Source organism: Athene noctua, chromosome 32, assembly GCF_965140245.1.
Source record: "Athene noctua chromosome 32, bAthNoc1.hap1.1, whole genome shotgun sequence".
Classification (NCBI taxonomy): Eukaryota; Metazoa; Chordata; class Aves; order Strigiformes; family Strigidae; genus Athene; species Athene noctua.
The window spans coordinates 1,634,592-1,654,023 of record NC_134068.1 but is presented as its reverse complement, the minus strand read 5'-3'; the positions used below and the strand labels follow the sequence as shown (position 1 = coordinate 1,654,023).

Below are 19,432 nucleotides of genomic sequence, written 5' to 3'. Positions count from 1 at the left end.
AGAGAAGGAGGGAGGGAAAGAGGGAGAGGAGGAGGAAGAAGGGAAGGAAGGAGGGAAGGATGGAGGGAGAGAGGGAGAGGAGGAGGAGGAAGAGAGGGAGAGGAGGAGGAAGAAGAGAGGGAGAGAGGAGGAAGAAGAGAGGGAGAGGAGGAGGAGGGAGAGAGGGAGAGGAGGAGGAGGGAGAGAGGGAGAGGAGGAAGAGGAAGGGAAAAAGGGAGGGAAAGAGGAAGAGGGGGAGGAAGGAAGCGTGGGAGAAGAGGAGGGATGGAAGGATGGAGGGAAAGAGGGAGAGGAGGAGGAGGAGGAGGGAGGGAAGGAGGGAGGGGCTCGGCCGAGGGACCGACGCCGCCCCTCTCCCCGCAGAGCGCCTCTTCCGCTGCCGCTTCACCACCTCGCGGGCCTCGCGCCGTCCCAGCGCCGGGCGGAAGCTGGTGTTGCTGCGGGGCCGGTTCCAGTCTCCTCCCCCCGGCCCCCCCGGGGCCCCCCCGGGACTTTTTGTGGCATTTTGCGCCCCCCTGGACCCCCGCCCTGGCCTTGCCCCGACTGCCTCTTGCTGCCCGCCTTCCAGAGCCGCCACGCCCGCGACCTGGCGCTGCTCGACGTCTCCGAGAGGTGAGAAGGCGGGGAACCCCCACGGGGCGGTGTGTGGGGGCGGGGGGGTGGTGGGGTGCGAGGGGACGCCGCCATGGGTGAGCGAGGGTGACCCAGATGTGGGGTCCGTGTGTGTCCCCCCCCCCACCTTCCGCAGCGTTTTGATCCACCTGGGCTACGGGCGGGGGGAGCTCCTGGGTCGCTCCTGGTACCGGCTCCTGCACCCCGAGGACCTCGGCCACGTCGCCCGCCAGCACCTTCGCCTGGGTGAGTGTGTGTGTGTGTGTGTGTGTGTGTGACCCCCCCCGTGTCCCCTGGGGTCCCCTCGCTCCCCCATGTCCCCCTCTGGGCTCCCCCTGTTCCCCCTCACACCCCCCCCCAAAAGCTGATCCTCGAGACCCCTGGGGGGTTCCTGCGCCCCACAGCCCCACGGGGGTGTGTGTGTGTGTGTGTGTGTGTGTCCCACACACCCTGGGGTGCTCCCTGGGTGTCGCTCTGCCCCTCCCGGGGGGGCCCCAACAGCCCCCGGGGTCACCTCGTTTCCCCCCGTGGCCCTGTTGACACCCCCGCGCCCCGCCGCCATCCCTGTTGACGTCCCCACCCCCCCCCCCCCCGCCCCGGTCCCTCCCATCCCATTGGCGTCCCCCTCCCCCGCCCCGCCCCCAACCACCCCCTCCCCCGCTGACGTCCCCCCGTGTGTGTCCCCCCCCCCCCCAGCAGGAGCAGGGGCGGAGGCGCGGGGGGAGCTGGTGACGCGGCTGCAGCGCAAGGACGGCCTGGGCTGGACGTGGGTCTACGCTCGCCTGCGCCCCGAGGGCCCCGCCCTGCTGGCCCACAACTTCGTCATCAGGTGAGGGGGGACCCCCGAGACCCGAAGGGGGGGACCCAGGGGTCTGAGGGGACCCCCAGAATCCCCCTCACAACCCCCCAATCTCTCCCGCAGTGAGGCCGAGGCTGGTGCCTGCGGCAGCAGTTGGCGGCCGAGGCCCCCCCGGGCCCTCCCGAACCCTTCGGTCCCGGCCTCGACTTCCCCGGTGCCGGCGTCGGAGCTGGTGGGGACCTCGGTGTCGGCGCCGGCCCCGGCGTTGGCCTCGGTGTTGGCCCCGGCGTTGGATCCGGCGTTGACCTCGGTGTCGGATCTGGGCTCGGAGACGATGTCGGAGCCACCGTGGGCATCAGCGTTGGCCTTGGCCTTGGGGTCAACGTCGGGTGTGGCCTCGGAGCCAACGTTGGACACGATCTCGGAGCTGGTCTTGGGGCCAACGTTGACCCCGGCCTTGGAGCTGGTCTTGGAGCCAACATGGCACCTGGTCTCGACGCCAACATGGCACCTGGTCTCGGAGCCGCCATTGGACACGGACTTGGGGGCAATGTTGGGGCCAACATTGACCCTGGACTCGGAGCCGGCATCGGAGCGAACGTCGGCCGCGGTCTCGGAGACGCTGTTGGACACGGTCTCGGCTCTGACGTCGGCGCTGGGGTCGGCATCGGCGTGGGAGCCGCCGGCATCAGGGTCGACGTCGGCCTCGGGGTGGCGGCCGGCGCCGACGTCGGCCCCAACCTTGGGGCTGATATTGGAGCTGCCCTGGGCGCTGGCGCCGCGGACGATGGCGGAGCCGCTCTCCAAGCCAACGGTGGAGCGGACGTCGGGCCCGGCCTCGGAGCGGGCGTGGCGCTCAGCGTCGGGGCCAACATCGGGCCTGGCCTCGGGGGCGGCGTCAGAGCCAGCGTCGGGCTCGGCATCGGGGCGGTTGGCCCCGCCCTCCCACCCGACGTCGGTGCCGGGGTTGGACTCGCCGTCGGGGCCAGCGTTGGAGCCGATATGGGTGCTGGGGTCAGCGCCGGGGTTGGACTCGGCCTCGGAGCCAATATTGGCGCCAACGTTGGCTCCGGTCTTGGATCCACCGTTGGACCTCGGCCTTGGAGCTGCTCTTGGAGCCAACGTTGGCTCCGCTCTTTCCTCTGGTGTCGGATCCGGCGTTGGACTTGCCGTCGGAGCCGCCGTTGGAGCCAACGTTGGCGCCGGGCTCGGATCCGGCGTTGGACTTGCCGTCGGCGCCGGCGTTGGCTCCGGTCTCGGATCCGGCGTTGGACTCGCTGTCGGCGCCGGCGTTGGAGCCAACGTCGGTGCTGCTCTCGGATCCGACGTTGACGTTGGCGTTGGACTTGGCGTTGGAGCCAACGTTGGCGCTGCTCTTGCACCCGACGTCGGATCCGGCGTTGGACTCGGCATCGGAGCTGCTGTGGGAGCCAACGTTGGTGCCGGCGTTGGCTCTGCTCTTGGATCTGGCGTTGGACTCGGCCTCGGAGCCAACGTTGGCTCCAGCATCGGCTCCGCCCCTGGATCTGATGTCGGCGCCGGCATTGGACTTGCCGTCGGGGCCGGCGCCGGCTCCGGCCTCGGATCTGCCCTTGGCTTTGCCGTCGGAGCCGCGCTTGGAGCCAACGTTGGCTCGGCCTCGGACCCGAGTTGGGCGCCACCGTTGGGCTCAGCCTCGGCGCCAACGTTGACCCTGCGCTTGGAACCGGCGTTGACGCCGCCATCGGACTCGGCGTCGGAGCCAATATCGGCGTCGGCCTCGGCGCCGGAGCTGCCGTCGCGGCCAGCGCCGGCTCCGCTCTTGGCCCCACCCTCGGCCTCGGCCTTGGCGCCAACGTTGACCCCGCTCTTGGATCCGGCCTCGGCCTCGGGGCCAACCGCGGCGCCGGCTCCTCCCTGGCTCCCGCCATCGGCGCCGCCCGCCTGCCGCCGGGCCTGGGGGTCCCCGAAACGCCGGGGGGAGCCACCGAGACCTGGACGCCCCCTTACACCCCCCGACAAGCTCCACCCTTCGCCTTCGGCCCCCCGGAACCCCCGAGGCAGCACCCGAAAAATTACCGCCCAGTCCCGAAAGTCCCGGGGGGATCCCGGGGGGGACCCCCGGTTCCCTCCTCACCCCCGAAACGTCGCCGCCGCCCCCCCCGCCGGCCCCGCCCGGCCCCGCCCTGCGTCGCCTCCTCCAGGGATTGGCCGCCGCCGCCGTCGTCAACCGCGGGGGGGTCAGGCGATTGGGGGGTACCCCCCGCCCGCCCCCCCCCCCGCCCCGGTCGCCCCGCGACCCCTTCGCTGAGTTGTATCAACTCCCCCAGAGCCGCCTCCAGGACGCCTTCCGCCAAGGTGGGGGCCCCCGACACCCCGGGGGCTTCGGGGGGCACCCATGGAGGGGGGGGCGGGGGAGAGGGACGGTGGGTGACGGGGGGTGATGGGTGATGGGGGGGGGGGAAAGGGGGGGGGGGGGAAGGGGGGGGGAAAGAGGAGGGCCCCCCCGCCCGCCTGGGTCCCATTTGAAGGGTTGACCTGATATCCCAATGGGGTTTTTTTTGGGGGGGGGGTAGGAAATAGGGGGCCCTTAGGGGGGGTTTTCTTGGAGGGGGGGCCTGGGGGGGACAGGAGGCTCCTGGATTCCTGGGGTCCCTCAGTTTGGGGGGGGGGGTGTCCATTGGGGGGGGTTTATTGCTCCCAGACACCCGATTCCCTTGGGGGGGTCCCTTTGCGGGGGGGCTGGGGGTACATGGGGGGGGGTGTTGATGCTCCCAGATGTCTGAACCCCTCAGGGGGGCGGTCCCTTGAGTTGGGGGGGGGGGGGGGTCACACCCCCGTCACCATCATCCTTTTTTTTTGGGGGGGGGGGTGTTTATACTCCTGGTTCCCTTTGCGGGGATCCCCCGCGGGGGGCCCCTTTTTTTTTTTTTTTTTTTTTTTTTTTTTTCGGGGGGGGGGGAGGTTTCCCGAGGTGGCTACCTGGGTGACTAACGTGTGTGTCCCCCCCCCTTGCCCCCCCCCCCGCAGCCGGAAGCCAGCGCGCCCCGTCGTTCTGAACTAAGTCTGTGACGCGACTTGCCCCCAGTATGACATATTGTCATTGTCACCCCGGGCCGGGGCCACCGGCCCCCCCCCAGCCCCCCTCCTCCGGCCCCGGCCGCGGACCCTCCCCCCGCCCGCCCCCCCCCGGGGCCTTTCGTGCTAATTTAACTCGTAACGAGTCTCTAAGGTAATTGGGGGGGGGCTGGTGGCCCCCCCCCTCCCCCAGCCTGGACGCCTGGGTCCCGTGTCCCTTTTGTCCCCCCCCCCCCCAACTCTGTCCCCAAATTTGGTGTCAGTTGGGTGGCTTGGACCCACCTGTGCCCCCCCCCCCCCTCAGTGTCCCCGTCCCTTGTCACCCACTTTGTCCCCATCCTTGTGTCCCCCCCGCCCCCAGGGTCTGCGTTTTTGGCAGATTCCCCCCCCCCAAAAAAAAAAAGTCTGTGCGCCCCCCCGCCCCGCCCACGGGTGTCCCCGATGTCCCCAAGCTCAGGGACCGAGGCGCGAGGGGACTCGATGTCCCCAACGTCCCCGAGGACCCGAGCGGCCGCAGGTCGCGGGGCTGAGGCACAATGTGGCTCGGTGGCCCCGATGTCCCCGAGCCGGGGGACGGGGACACCCCCTTGTCCCGAGCCATTGGGCTCGATGTCCCCAACGTCCCCAAATCCCCCCCCCAAGTCCCCCTCAAGGGACCGTGAGACATCATGGCCCGATGTCCCCGGTGTCCCCAACTTGAGGGACGGAGACACATCGTGGCTCAGTGTCCCCAACACCCCCAGTGTCCCCAACACCCCCAGTGTCCCCCAACTTCCCCGCCCCCCAAGACGTCGAGATACGTCGCAGCGCGATGTCACCGAGCCCGAGGGACTGAGACTCGTCACAACTCAACGTCCCCAACGTCCCTGAGGGACACACGGGCACCTCGTCACCGCTGTGACACAAGGGACCGAGAGCCAGCGGGGCTCCGTGTCCCCAACGTGTCCCCGAAGGACGCGGACACCCACCTGAAAGGACTGAGACACGTCGTGGCTTGATGTCCCCGATGTCCCCAAGGGACAGGGGACCTTGTCGTCACCCCAGCTCAACGGACTGAGACACGTCGTGGTCTGATGTCCCCAACGTCCCCAACCTGAAGGACTGAGACCTGTCGTGGCCCGATGGCCCCAACGTCTCTGGTGTCCCCAACGATGGGGGACGTTGTCATCGCCCTGGATCAAGGGACGGAGACCCACCACGACCCGACGTCCCCGATGTCCCCAAAGGACGTGGACGTTGTCATTGCATTGACTCAAAGGACGGAGACCCACCATGACCTGATGTCCCCGATGTCCCCAAATGATGTGGGACATCATCATCGCCTTGACTCAAGGGACTGAGACCCACCACAGCCTGATGTCCCCGATGTCCCCAAAGGACGTGGGACATCATCATCGCCTTGTCTCAAGGGATGGAGACCCACCATGACCTGATGTCCTCGATGTCCCCGATGTCCCCAAAGGACGTGGGACATCGTCATCACCCTGGATCAAGGGACCTGATGTCCCCAACGTCCCCACCGCGAGGGACTGGTCCCCGTTGTCCCCGACGTCCCTCCTGTCCCCACCTGAGGGACTGAGACACGTGGTGGCCCCACAGCCCCCACGTCCCCGATGTCCCCAACGTCCCCTGGAGGCCCCGTGGCCCCGACACCCCTTGGCAATAAAGTGGCCCCCGTCACTCCTGTGCCCGTGGCAGCTTCTTTTGGGGGGACCCAGGAGATTTGGGGGGGACACAGGGGCATGGGGGGGACTCAGGGGTTTGGGGGGGACCCAGGAGTTTTGTGGGGACCCAGGGGTTTGAGAGGGACCCAGGAATTTGGGGGGGACTCAGGAGTTTTGGGGTGTCCCAGGAGATTTGGGGGGACCCAGGGGTTTGGGGGGGACCCAGGAGATTTGGGGGGGCCCAGGGGTTTGAGTGGGGCCCAAAAGTTCGGGGTGTCCCAGGAGATTAGGGGGTGACACAGGGGTTTGGGGAGACACCCAGGAGTTTTGGGGGGGACCCAGGAGATTTGGGGGGGACACAGGGGCATGGGGGGGACTCAGGGGTTTGGGAGGGACCCAAGAGTTTGGGGGGGACCCAGGAGTTTTGGGGGGACCCAGGGGTTTGGGAGGGACCCAGGAAATTTGGGGGGACCCAGGGGTTTGAAGGGGACCCAAAAGTTCGGGGTGTCCCAGGAGATTTGGGGGGGACACAGGGGTATGGGGGGAACTCAGAGGTTTGGGAGGGACCCAGGAGTTTAGGGGGGACCCAGGAGTTTTGGGGGGACCCAGGGGTTTGGGAGGGACCCAGGAAATTTGGGGGAGACACAGGAGATTTGGGGGGGACACAGGGGTATGGGGGGGACTCAGGGGTTGGAGGGGGACACAGGAGATTTAGGGGGGACCCAGGAGATTTGGGGGGAACCCAAGAGTTTGGGGACGACCCAGGAGTTTTGGGAGGGCCCAGGGGTTTGGGGGGGACCAAGGAGATTTGGGGGGGACCCAGGGGTTCAGGGGGACACCCAGGGGTTTGAGGGGGACCCAAAAGTTTGGGGTGTCCCAGGAGATTTGGGGGGGACCCAGGGGCATGGGGGGGACCCAGGGGTTTGAGGGGGACCCAAAAGTTTGGGGTGTCCCAGGAGATTTGGGGGGGACCCAGGGGATTGGGGGAACCCAGAAGTTTTGGGGGGACCCAGGGGTTTGGGGGGGACAATCAGAGGTTTTGGGGGGGCGGCTCCAGGAGCTCGGGGTGACCCAGGAGTTTTTTGGGGGGACCCAGGAGTTGGGGGGGGGGGGGTGTTGTTCCAGGAGTGGGGGGGACACTCAGGAGTTTGAGGGGACTCGGGGATTTTGGGGACACCCGGGGGTTTTTGGGGGGACCCAGGATTTCGGGGGGGGGGGGGGGGGGGGGCAGGAGTTTCCAGGGACCCAGGAATTTTGGGGGGGCCCCCAAGAAATGGGGGGGGGGGGCTCCCAGGAGTTGGGGGAACACCCAGGAGTTGGGGGGGGCCCAAGATTTGGGGAGAAAACGGGGGGTTTGGGGGGAATCCGGGAGGTTTTGGGGGGGCCCGAGCGCTGCCGTGAGGCGGGACCCAGGCACGGCGCAGGCCACGCCCCCTCCCGCCCAGACCACGCCCCATAAACAACAAAACCACACCCCCTCCCGCCCGGACCACGCCCCTCCACCCTAAAACCACACCCCCCTCCCGCTCTGTCCCCGCCCCAGCCCGCCCAGACCACGCCCCACACGGAGACCACGCCCCCTTCCCGCCAGCCCACACTCCCTCCCGCCCAGGCCCCGCCCCCGGCGCCCAGGCCCCGCCCCGCGCATGCGCAGTCCCTCCCGGCGACGCAGCGCGGTGAGCTCCCGGCCCCAAACTGGGCCCAGTTCCCCCCCCAAACTGGGCTCGGTGTCCCGCCCCCCCCCCCCCCCCTTACCCCTTAAACTGGGACCAGTCCCTCCTCCCCCCCCCCCCAAACTGGGCCCAGTGACCCCCCCCGAGCTGGGCCCAGTCTCCCCACCCGGACTGGTCCCAGTAACCCCCACGGACTGGGCCCAGTAACCCCCCCGGACTGGTCCCAGCGATCCCACAGTGCTCCCAGCATGTCGTACTGGTGCGGGCCCAGCGCTGGTCCCAGTGACCCCCCCGAACTGGTCCCAGTGACCCTATACAGGTCCCAGTGCCCCGCAGCACCCTCCCAGTAACCCCCAGCACCCCCCAGCACTCTCCCAGTACACACCTATGTACCCTCCCAGTGACCCCCAGTAGCCCCCAGCACCTTCCCAGTATCCCAGCCCCTCCCAGAACACTCCAGCACCCTCCCAGTAGCCCCCAGCACGCTCCCAGTAGCCCCAGAACCCCCCCAGCACCCTCCCAGTTGCCCCAGGCACCCTCCCAGTAGCCCCCAGCACCCTCCCAGTAGCCCCAGAACACTCCAGCACCCTCCCAGTAGCCCCCAGCACCCTTCCAGTGGCCCCAGAACCCCCCCAACACCCTCCCAATAGCCCCAGAACCCCCCCAGCACCCTCCCAGTAGCCCCCAGGCACCCTCCCAGTAGCCCCAGAACCCCCCCAGCACCCTCCCAGTAGCCCCCAGCACCCTCCCAGTGGTCCCAGAACCCCCCCAACACCCTCCCAGTAGCCCCAGGCACCCTCCCAGTAGCCCCAGAACCCCCCCAGCACCCTCCCAGTAGCCCCCAGCACCCTCCCAGTAGCCCCAGAACCCCGCCAGCACCCTCCCAGTAGCCCCAGGCACCCTCCCAGTAGCCCCAGAACCCCCCCAGCACCCTCCCAGTAGCTCCCAGCACCCTCCCAGTAGCCCCAGGCACCCTCCCAGTAGCCCCAGAACCCCCCCAACCCCCTCCCAGTAGCTCCCAGTCCAGAGTGGGGGGGGGGGGGGGGGGGTGTGTCTGTGCGATGGGCCGAGGGCGGCTACTGGGGGGCTGCGCGTGGCTACTGGGGGGGCTGGCGCTGCTGCAGACCCTCTACCTGCGGGCCCTGCCCCCCCCCCGGCCCCCCCTGTCCCACCGCCGCCCCCCCGCCATGGCCCCCCCCCACCGCCCCCCCCGGGGGGTGCTGGATATTTCGGGGAGCTTTCGGGTGTATCGAGATTTTTGGGGGACCCCCCCAAACTGGGACCCCCCCGAGTTAATCCTGGCGACCCACGGCACCCCGGGGCGAGTGGCGGGAGCGCTGGGGGGGGCCGTGGGGGGGGTTTGGGGGGGCCCGCTCTCGGTGGCTGTTTTTGGGGTACCCAGGAAAGGGTTGGGGGAGCTGTTGGCCGTTTTGGGGGGGCCCTGCCGGGGGTTACGGGGCCGGTTGCGTTTACACGTGGTGGTGGGGGCGGCCGCGCCCCCCCCTCCTTCTCCTGACACCCCTAAATTTGGGGTCCCCCCCACCCCGGGGGGATGTGGGGGGGCCCTACGGCGCCTGGCGGCCGCCGACCCCCCCAGTTACACTTTGGGGGTGCCGTACCCCGGGAATCTGCTGCGTAACGTGGCTTGGGAGGGGGCGGCTGAAAAAAGGGGGGGCCCTACACAAAATGGGGGTGCCGGCCCCCCCCAAATCGGGGGGCGCTTCGTGCTGCTGTTGGACGCCGACGTGGTGCCCAGCCGGGGGCTGCGGGACGAGTTCCTGGAGATGCTGCGAAAAGGGGGGGCCCGGCTGGGCCCCCCAATATCGGGGAGGGCTGCGGGGATTTTGGGGGACCCCCCGGTGAGGGGGGATGTGGGGATGTTGGGGGACCCCCCAGCTGGGGGGGCTGCGGGAGTCGGGGGGTCCCCCCCGGGGTTGGGTGTCGCGGAGGGTTTGGGGGAACCCAAATTCTTGGGGGTTCCGGGGGGGTTGGGGGGCCCCAAAGATTTGGGGGTTCAGGGGGGATTTGGGGACCCCCCGGCCTGGAGGGACCCTGGTGGCTTCGGGGTCCCCAAAACCCTGGACCCCCCCCATGTCCCCGGGGACCCCGGGGTGCTCAGTGCCTTGGAGGTCCCCAACAGAGGGGGGGTCCCCAATATCTTGGGGGTCCCCAAGGCCCTGAAGGACCCCAAGGGCCTCCGTGACTCAGGTGTCCCCAATGCTCTGGGGGACCCCAAGAACCTGAAGGACCCCAAGGAGGACCCCAACACCCTGGAGGACCCCAACACCCTGAGGGACCCCAAAACCCTGGAGGACCCCAATGCCCTGGAGGACCCCAAGGAGGACCCCAACACCCTGAGGGACCCCAAAACCCTGGAGGACCCCAAGGAGGACCCCAACACCTTGAGGGACCTCAACACCCTGAGGGACCCCAACACCCTGGAGGACCCCAAGGAGGACCCCAACGCCCCGAAGGACCCCAACGCCCTGAAGGACCCCAACACCCTGAGGGACCCCAAAACCCTGGAGGACCCCAACGCCCTGGAGGACCCCAAGGAGGACCCCAACACCCTGAGGGACCCCAACATCCTGAGGGACCCCAACACCCTGGAGGACCCCAACGCCCCGGAGGACCCCAAGGAGGACCCCAACACCCCGGAGGACCCCAAGGAGGACCCCAACACCCCAGAGGACCCCAAGGAGGACCCCAACGCCCCGGGTGCCCCCCTGGAGCGGGTGGTGTTCGTGCTCCCGGCCTTCGAGGTGCGCGAGGGGAGGCGGCTGCCGGGGACGAAGGCGGAGCTCGGGCGGCTGTGGGCCTCGGGCGACGCGCGGCCGTTCTACGGGGCGCTGTGCCCCCGGTGCCAGGCCCCCACGGGCTACGGGCGCTGGTGGGCGCTGGCCCCCGCCCCCCACCTGCGCGTGGCCTACGAGGCCCCGTGGCGGGACCCCTGGGAGCCCTTTTACGTGGGGCCGGCGGCCGACGTCCCCCCCTTCGACCAGCGCTTCCTCCAGTACGGCTTCAACCGCATCAGCCAGGTGCCGGGGGGCAACGGGACGGGGCGGGGGCTGTGGTGATTCTAGGGTGGCCAGAGGGGGCTACGGGGTGGCCGCAGGGGGCTGTGGGGTGACCCTGGTGACCATAGGGTGGCCATGGAGGCTCTGGGGTGGCCACAGAGGTTGTGGGGTGACCCTGGTGACCACAGGGTAGCCATGGGGGCTCAGGGTGCTGTGGGGTGCCCATGAGGGTTGCGGGGTGGCCATGGGGGCTCTGAGGTGGCCATGGGGGCTGTGGGGTGGCCACGGGGGCTGTGGGGTGACCCTGGTGACCATAGGGTGGCCATGGGGGCTCTGGGGTGGCCACGGGGGCTGTGGGGTGCCCATGGTGACCACAGGATGGCCATGGGGGCTCTGGGGTGGCCATGGGGGCTGTGGGGTTGCCATGGGTGCTGTGGGGTGGCCACGGGGGCTGTGGGGTGACCCTGGTGACCATAGGGTGGCCATGGGGGCTCAGGGTGCTGTGGGGTGGCCACGGGGGCCCAGGGGTGACCCTGGTGACCAAAGGGTGGCCATGGGGGCTCAGGGTGCTGTGGGGTGCCCATGGGGGCTGTGGGGCAGCTATGGGGGCTCTGGGGTGGCCACGGGGGCTGTGGGGTGACCCTGGTGACCACAGGGTAGCCATGGGGGCTCAGGGTGCTGTGGGGTGCCCATGAGGGTTGCGGGGTGGCCATGGGGGCTCTGAGGTGGCCATGGGGGCTCTGGGGTGGCCACGGGGGCTGTGGGGTGACCCTGGTGACCATAGGGTGGCCATGGGTGCTGTGGGGTGGCCACGGGGGCTGTGGGGTGCCCATGGTGACCACAGGGTGGCCATGGGGGCTCTGGGGTGGCCATGGGGGCTCTGGGGTGGCCATGGGGGCTGTGGGGTTGCCATGGGTGCTGTGGGGTGGCCACGGGGGCTGTGGGGTGACCCTGGTGACCACAGGGTAGCCATGGGGGCTCAGGGTGCTGTGGGGTGCCCATGAGGGTTGCGGGGTGGCCATGGGGGCTCTGAGGTGGCCATGGGGGCTCTGGGGTGGCCACGGGGGCTGTGGGGTGACCCTGGTGACCATAGGGTAGCCATGGGGGCTCAGGGTGCTGTGGGGTGCCCATGAGGGTTGCGGGGTGGCCATGGGGGCTTTGAGGTGGCCATGGGGGCTGTGGGGTGACCCTGGTGACCATAGGGTGGCCATGGGGGCTCTGAGGTGGCCACAGGGGCTGTGGGGTGCCCATGGTGACCACAGGGTGGCCATGGGGGCTCTGGGGTGGCCACGGGGGCTGTGGGGTGCCCATGGTGACCATAGGGTAGCCATGGGGGCTCAGGGTGCTGTGGGGTGCCCATGAGGGTTGCGGGGTGGCCATGGGGGCTCTGAGGTGGCCATGGGGGCTGTGGGGTGGCCACGGGGGCTGTGGGGTGACCCTGGTGACCATAGGGTGGCCATGGGGGCTCTGGGGTGGCCACGGGGGCTGTGGGGTGCCCATGGTGACCACAGGGTGGCCATGGGGGCTCAGGTGCTGTGGGGTGCCCATGGGGGCTGTGGGGCAGCTATGGGGGCTCTGGGGTGGCCACGGTGGCTGTGGGGTGACCATAGGGCGGCCATGGGGGCTCAGGGTGCTGTGGGGTGCCCATGGGGGCTGTGGGGTGCCCATGGGGGCTGTGGGGTGGCCACGGGGCCGGCTGTAAGGGCTGTGGGTGCTATGGGGTGGCCACGGGGCTATGGGTGCTCTTAGGGGGTCTGTGGGTGCTCTGGGGGTCTGCGGGTGCTGCGGGGGTGCCGGGGGTGCCATGGGTGCCGGTTCCCGCCCCCCTCAGGCGTGCGAGCTGCACGTGGCCGGTTTCCGCTTCGCGGTGCTGGACGGGGCCTTCGTCGTCCATCGCGGGTTCAAGGCGGCCGGCGGCTTCCACGGGGGGCGGGAGGCCGAGCTGCAGCGCAACCGGCAGCTCTTCCGCCGCTTCCGCGCCGAGCTGCGCCAGCGCTACCCCCGCTCGCCCCGGCGCTGCTGACCCCCCCCCGGGGGGACCCCCAGCCTCCAGCCCCCTCCCCGCCTCCCCTTTCCCCCTCCCCTGGGGCAGCAGGAGCGCAATAAAGATGGCCGCCGGCCCACAATGCCTCTGTGTGCGTGATGTCATTGAAGGGGGTGGGCGGGGCCCTCTGGTTGGGTGGCGGGAGCTTAGTCCAGTGCAGACCAGTAAGGACCAGTGCGGTTGGATGGAGGAGGAGGGATGGGTGCGGAGACGCGGCCGCCTCTGGGAGACGCGCGGGGCCGGGCCGGGCAGAAATGGAATAATTATAATAAATTATAACAAAGTATAAATAATAATAATAATAATAATAATAATAATAATAATAATAATAATAATAATAATTATTATAATTATAATAATAATAATAAAATTATAAAATATATAAAATTATATAAATATATAAAATAAAATATATATATAAATATATAAAATATATAAAATAAAAATATATAAAATATATATAAAATTATAAATTATAAAAATAAATTACAAAAATTATAAAATTATAAAAATATAATAATAATAATTATTATTATTATTATTACAATAATAATAATAAATGGAATAAACGGAATATAATAAATACGATGTGACGTGACCTCACGGAATATAATGGGACATAATATGTGATATATGATAGCGTAAAATAAAATAAATATAATATAACGTGACGTAATAATTAATATAATGTAATCTAAAAATATAATAAATATAATGGAATATATGAGACAATGATTAGAAGAGAATAAAATGAATAAATACGTGACATAATATGATGTAATGCGTCACGTAGTGTAATAAAAATAAATGTAAGGTATAAGATGTGACGTAAAAATATAATGTATGTAAATCTAATATATGAATATAATATATGCTATGACGTAATAGACTAGAATGGAATAAAAAAATTAAATATTTTAAATAAATATTAATTATTTAAATTATTAATTATTAATATTAATAATAATTTTAAATAAATATTAAATTATTATTTATTGCGATAATACGATATAACGGTATAATAAAAATAAATATGAGATAATAAGATGTCATTTAATGTGATGTATCATAATAGAAATAATAAAATGTAATTTAATATAATATAATGTGATAGATAAATATAAATAATATGTGATGGAATGGACTAGAAGAGAATAAAAATAATAAATATATGCGATAATATGATATAACTAATATAATAATAAATATAAGATATAATAAGATATAATCTATAATATAAAAAGATATAATCAATGTGACGTGACGGAATATAAATATTGTATCGTTTAATATGTAAATAATGTCATCGCAAAATATAATGTAGGGTGTAAATATAAATAATAATATAATAAATATAATAAATATAATATGAGAGGCTAGAAAAAAAATAAATATATGCGATAATACGATATAACGGTATAATAAAAAGAAATATGAGATAATAAGATGTAATTTAATGTGATGTATCATAATAGAAATAATAAAATGTAATTTAATATATAATGTAATAGATAAATATAAATAATACGTGATGGAATGGGCTAGAAGAGAATAAAAATAATAAATATATGCGATAATAGGAAATATATGCGATAATACGATATAACTGTAATATAATAATAAATATAAGATATAATAAGATATAATAAATAATATAATAAGATATAATCAATGTGACGTGATGGAATATAAATATTGTATCGTTATATAAATAATATGTTTATAATATATAAATAATGTAATCAAAAAATATGATGTAAGGTGTAAATATAAATAATATATGAGAGACTGGAAAAAAAAAATAAATATGTGCGAGAACACGATATAACTAATATAATAATAAATATAAGATATAATGAGATATCATCTATAATATAAAAAGATATAATCAATGTGACGTGACGGAATATAAATATTGTATCGTTTAATATGTAAATAATGTCATCGCAAAATATAATGTAGGGTGTAAATATAAATAATATATGAGAGACTGGAAAAAAAAAATAAATATGTGCGAGAACACGATATAATAGAGCGTAACACAAATAAATGTGGGGTGATAAGGTAAAACGTAACGTAAACGATGTTTCGCGTAAGCGTGGCGCCGGGACGCGATGTCCCAGCGGTGTGACGGGTGATTGATGGGAGAGAGCAGCGAAGGGGCGGAGCCGGCGCGGCGGTGACGGACGCGTGCTGCCGGTCACCGCCGGGCGTCGCGGGCCGTGAAGAACGTCGCACGGCCCGCGGGGGCGAAGGGCGCGAGACGCTCCCCGGCAGTGTCCTACGCGGGGCGAGACAGCGGCGCGACGCGGACCGGAAAGCAAAGAGTGCGGAGCGGAACAGCACAGACCATAAACCCGACGTTAGGGAACGGGATTTATCATAAACCCGACGTTACACAACGGGATTTATCATAAACCCGACGTTAGAGAACGGGATTTATCATAAACCCGACGTTAGAGAACGGGATTTATCATAAACCCGACGTTAGAGAACGGGATTTATCATAAACCCGACGTTACAGAACGGGATTTATCATAAACCCGACGTTACACAACGGGATTTATCATAAACCCGACGTTACACAACGGGATTTATCATAAACCCGACGTTAGAGAACGGGATTTATCATAAACCCAACGTTACACAACGGGATTTATCATAAACCCAACGTTATAGAACAGGATTTATCATAAACCCGACGTTATAGAACGGGATTTATCATAAACCCAACGTTATAGAACGGGATTTATCATAAACCCGACATTACACAACGGGATTTATCATAAACCCAACGTTATAGAACGGGATTTATCATAAACCCGACGTTACACAACGGGATTTATCATAAACCCAACGTTATAGAACAGGATTTATCATAAACCCGACGTTATAGAACGGGATTTATCATAAACCCGACGTTACACAACGGGATTTATCATAAACCCAACGTTATAGAACAGGATTTATCATAAACCCGACGTTATAGAACGGGATTTATCATAAACCCGACGTTACACAACGGGATTTATCATAAACCCAACGTTATAGAACGGGATTTATCATAAACCCAACGTTATAGAACGGGATTTATCATAAACCCGACGTTACACAACGGGATTTATCATAAACCCGACGTTACACAACGGGATTTATCATAAACCCGACGTTATAGAACGGGATTTATCATAAACCCAACGTTATAGAACGGGATTTATCATAAACCCGACGTTACACAACGGGATTTATCATAAACCCGACGTTATAGAACGGGATTTATCATAAACCCGACGTTAGAGAACGGGATTTATCATAAACCCGACGTTACACAACGGGATTTATCATAAACCCGACGTTAGAGAACGGGATTTATCATAAACCCGACGTTACAGAACGGGATTTATCATAAACCCGACGTTACAGAACGGGATTTATCATAAACCCGACGTTACAGAACGGGATTTATCATAAACCCAACGTTATAGAACGGGATTTATCATAAACCCGACGTTATAGAACGGGATTTATCATAAACCCGACGTTACACAACGGGATTTATCATAAACCCGACGTTACACAACGGGATTTATCATAAACCCGACGTTACACAACGGGATTTATCATAAACCCGACGTTACAGAACAGAACAGGACATAAACATTCTATAACATAATGTAACGTAATATAAACAAAACATTATATAACAGAACAGAACATAATATCATATCGTATCATGGAATGTAATATAATATAACATAATATAATATAATATGATATAATATGATATAATATAATATGATATGATATGATATGATATAATATAATATAATATAACATAATATAACATAATATATCATGAACAAAACATTATATAACATAATATAATATCATATCCTATAATATAGTATAATGTAATATAATATAATACAATACAATATAATATATCACAAACATAACATCATATAATATAACATAATATAATATAATATAATGTAATATAACATAATATAATATCATATAATACTATACAATATAATGTAATATAATGTAATATAATATAATATAGTACAATACCATATAATATAATGTAATATAATATCAAATAATACAATGTAATATATCAAATAATATAATATAATATAATGTAATTAATATAATATAATATAATATGAAATAATATAATATAATATAAGGATATAATATAATGTAATATAACATAATAGAATAGAATACAATATAATATAATATAATACAATATAATATAATATAACATAATATAATATAATATAATACCATATAATATCATATCATATAATATCATATAATATAATATAACATAATACAATATAATGTAATATAATATAATATATAAAACAAAAATATAATCAAATCTATACGTGTAATATAAAATAGCCAATATGATACAGTGTATGTCATGTGATATAACGTGAGATAAGCTAAGGTAGGTGAGATCACGTGACACAACGCGATGCCGTATAACGTATATAGTGCAATATTGTCAGATACTACTGATCATATGACATGGTAAAATACTAAAAATGTTGTATCATATCATAAATATGTGAGATCATGTGATATAAGATAAGATGATTTGCTATGATATATGATATAATATGATATAATGAAATATATTCATATAACATAAATAATATGATATGATAAAGTAATAATATATTATATAATATCATAAATATGTGATATGATAGAATATAATAATCATGAATATAATGTGATATGATATAATATTATATTATGTGACAAAACGTGATATAAGATAAGAGATAAGATAGATAAGATAACATGGTATAATGCGATATATAAAATATATAATGAAAAATATTCATATAATATGATAATATGACATGATAAAATACTAAAAATGTTGTATCATATCATAAATATGTGAGATAATGTGATATATAATATAATATAATATAATATAATATAATATAATATGATGTAATATAATATAGTGTGAGGTAAGATAAGATAAGATGATATAATACGATATAATACGATATAATATATAATGATATAATGCAATATATTCATATAATATAGATAGTATGATATAAAATAATAACAATATTATATGATGTCATAAATATAATGTGATATAATGTGATATGATATGATATAATATATAATGTGATATAATATGATACAATATAATATAACATAATATGATATGGTGTGAGATGAGATAAGATGAGATAAAGTGAGATGAGATGAGATAAGATAAGATGAGACGAGACGAGACGAGATAAACTAAGCTAAGCTGAGATGAGATGAGATGAGACGAGACGAGACGAGACAAGACAAGATAAGATAAGATAAGATAAGATAAGATGAGATGAGATGAGATGAGATGAGATAAGATGAGATGAGATGAGATAAGATAAGATGAGATGAGATGAGATGAGATAAGGTAAGATGATATAATGCAATATCTTCATATAATATAGATAATATGATATGACAAAATAATAAATTTATTATATATCATAAATATAATGTGATATGACAGATGATGATACGATGGGATACGATGGGATATGATGGGATACGATAGGATACGATGGGATACGATGGGATACGTGGGATACGATGGGATACGATGGGATACGATGGGATACGATGGGATACGTGGGATATGATGGGATACGATGGGATACGATGGGATACGATGGGATACGATGGGATACGATGGGATACGATGGGATACGATGGGATACGTGGGATACGATAGGATAGGGTATCCACCATGACGTAACGGAATCTCTGACTATGATCGAGCACAAACCACGAACCCAAGGACGCCAACGCCGCCGGCCGCAGCTCACCCACGCCGAAACACCGACCCACCTGGCGTAACCAGCGCGAGAGCCCACGGCACAACACCTAACCCGGCGCCCCGAGTAACGCGGCCTTCGCCTGTAACCCCAGCCGCGCCCCGACGGCGAGATTTGCATATTTGCATGTGACGCCGCGCCCCTCGCGCCGCGGAGCGGGTGACCTGGTGGCCTTTTTCTTTTTTCCGGCCTTTTGGTTTCCCTTTTGGCGCCCGGCGCTGGCGGAGGAGCGGCAGGAGGGAGCGTGTAAGGGTTCGAAACGCTGAAATATATTGAAATGATATGGAAATAAGGACACGGGTGGGGTCCGCCACGGGATATTTGATATAATCACGTTGGGCGTTGCCATATGGAACTTTTAAGATGTTTTGATTTTGAGATCAGTATTATTTTGATAATATTTTAATATGATTTTATAGATATATTAAAATATCCAGGGCCACGTATATATAAAAGCCCAAAGTTTGGGCCCTCCGCTGTCACCCCGACCCCTCCAAGGTCACCCTGTCACCTCGAGGGTCACCTCGTCCCCTCCAGGGTCACCCCCTCCACTACAACTTGGCCGATGGGCGGCGCTATAGCGGAGAACCGCATCTCCCAGCATGCCCCGGGGCCAACATGGCCGATGGGCGGGGCTATAGAGGAGAACAGCATCTCCCAGCATGCCCCGGGGCCAACATGGCCGATGGGCGG

At 56.9% G+C, this 19,432-nt stretch overlaps 1 protein-coding gene across 1 annotated transcript; it reads left to right on the top strand.

Moving 5' to 3' along the window:
- Positions 1–7,973: 7,973 nt before the first annotated feature.
- On the top strand, positions 7,974–12,939 carry B4GAT1 (beta-1,4-glucuronyltransferase 1). The gene is made up of 2 exons (XM_074930212.1): positions 7,974–10,843; positions 12,654–12,939. The coding sequence occupies exons 1-2, from the start codon at positions 8,867–8,869 to the stop codon at positions 12,843–12,845; spliced, it is 2,169 nt and encodes a 722-aa protein (XP_074786313.1). The 5' UTR covers positions 7,974–8,866; the 3' UTR covers positions 12,846–12,939.
- The last annotated feature ends 6,493 nt before the right edge of the window (positions 12,940–19,432 follow it).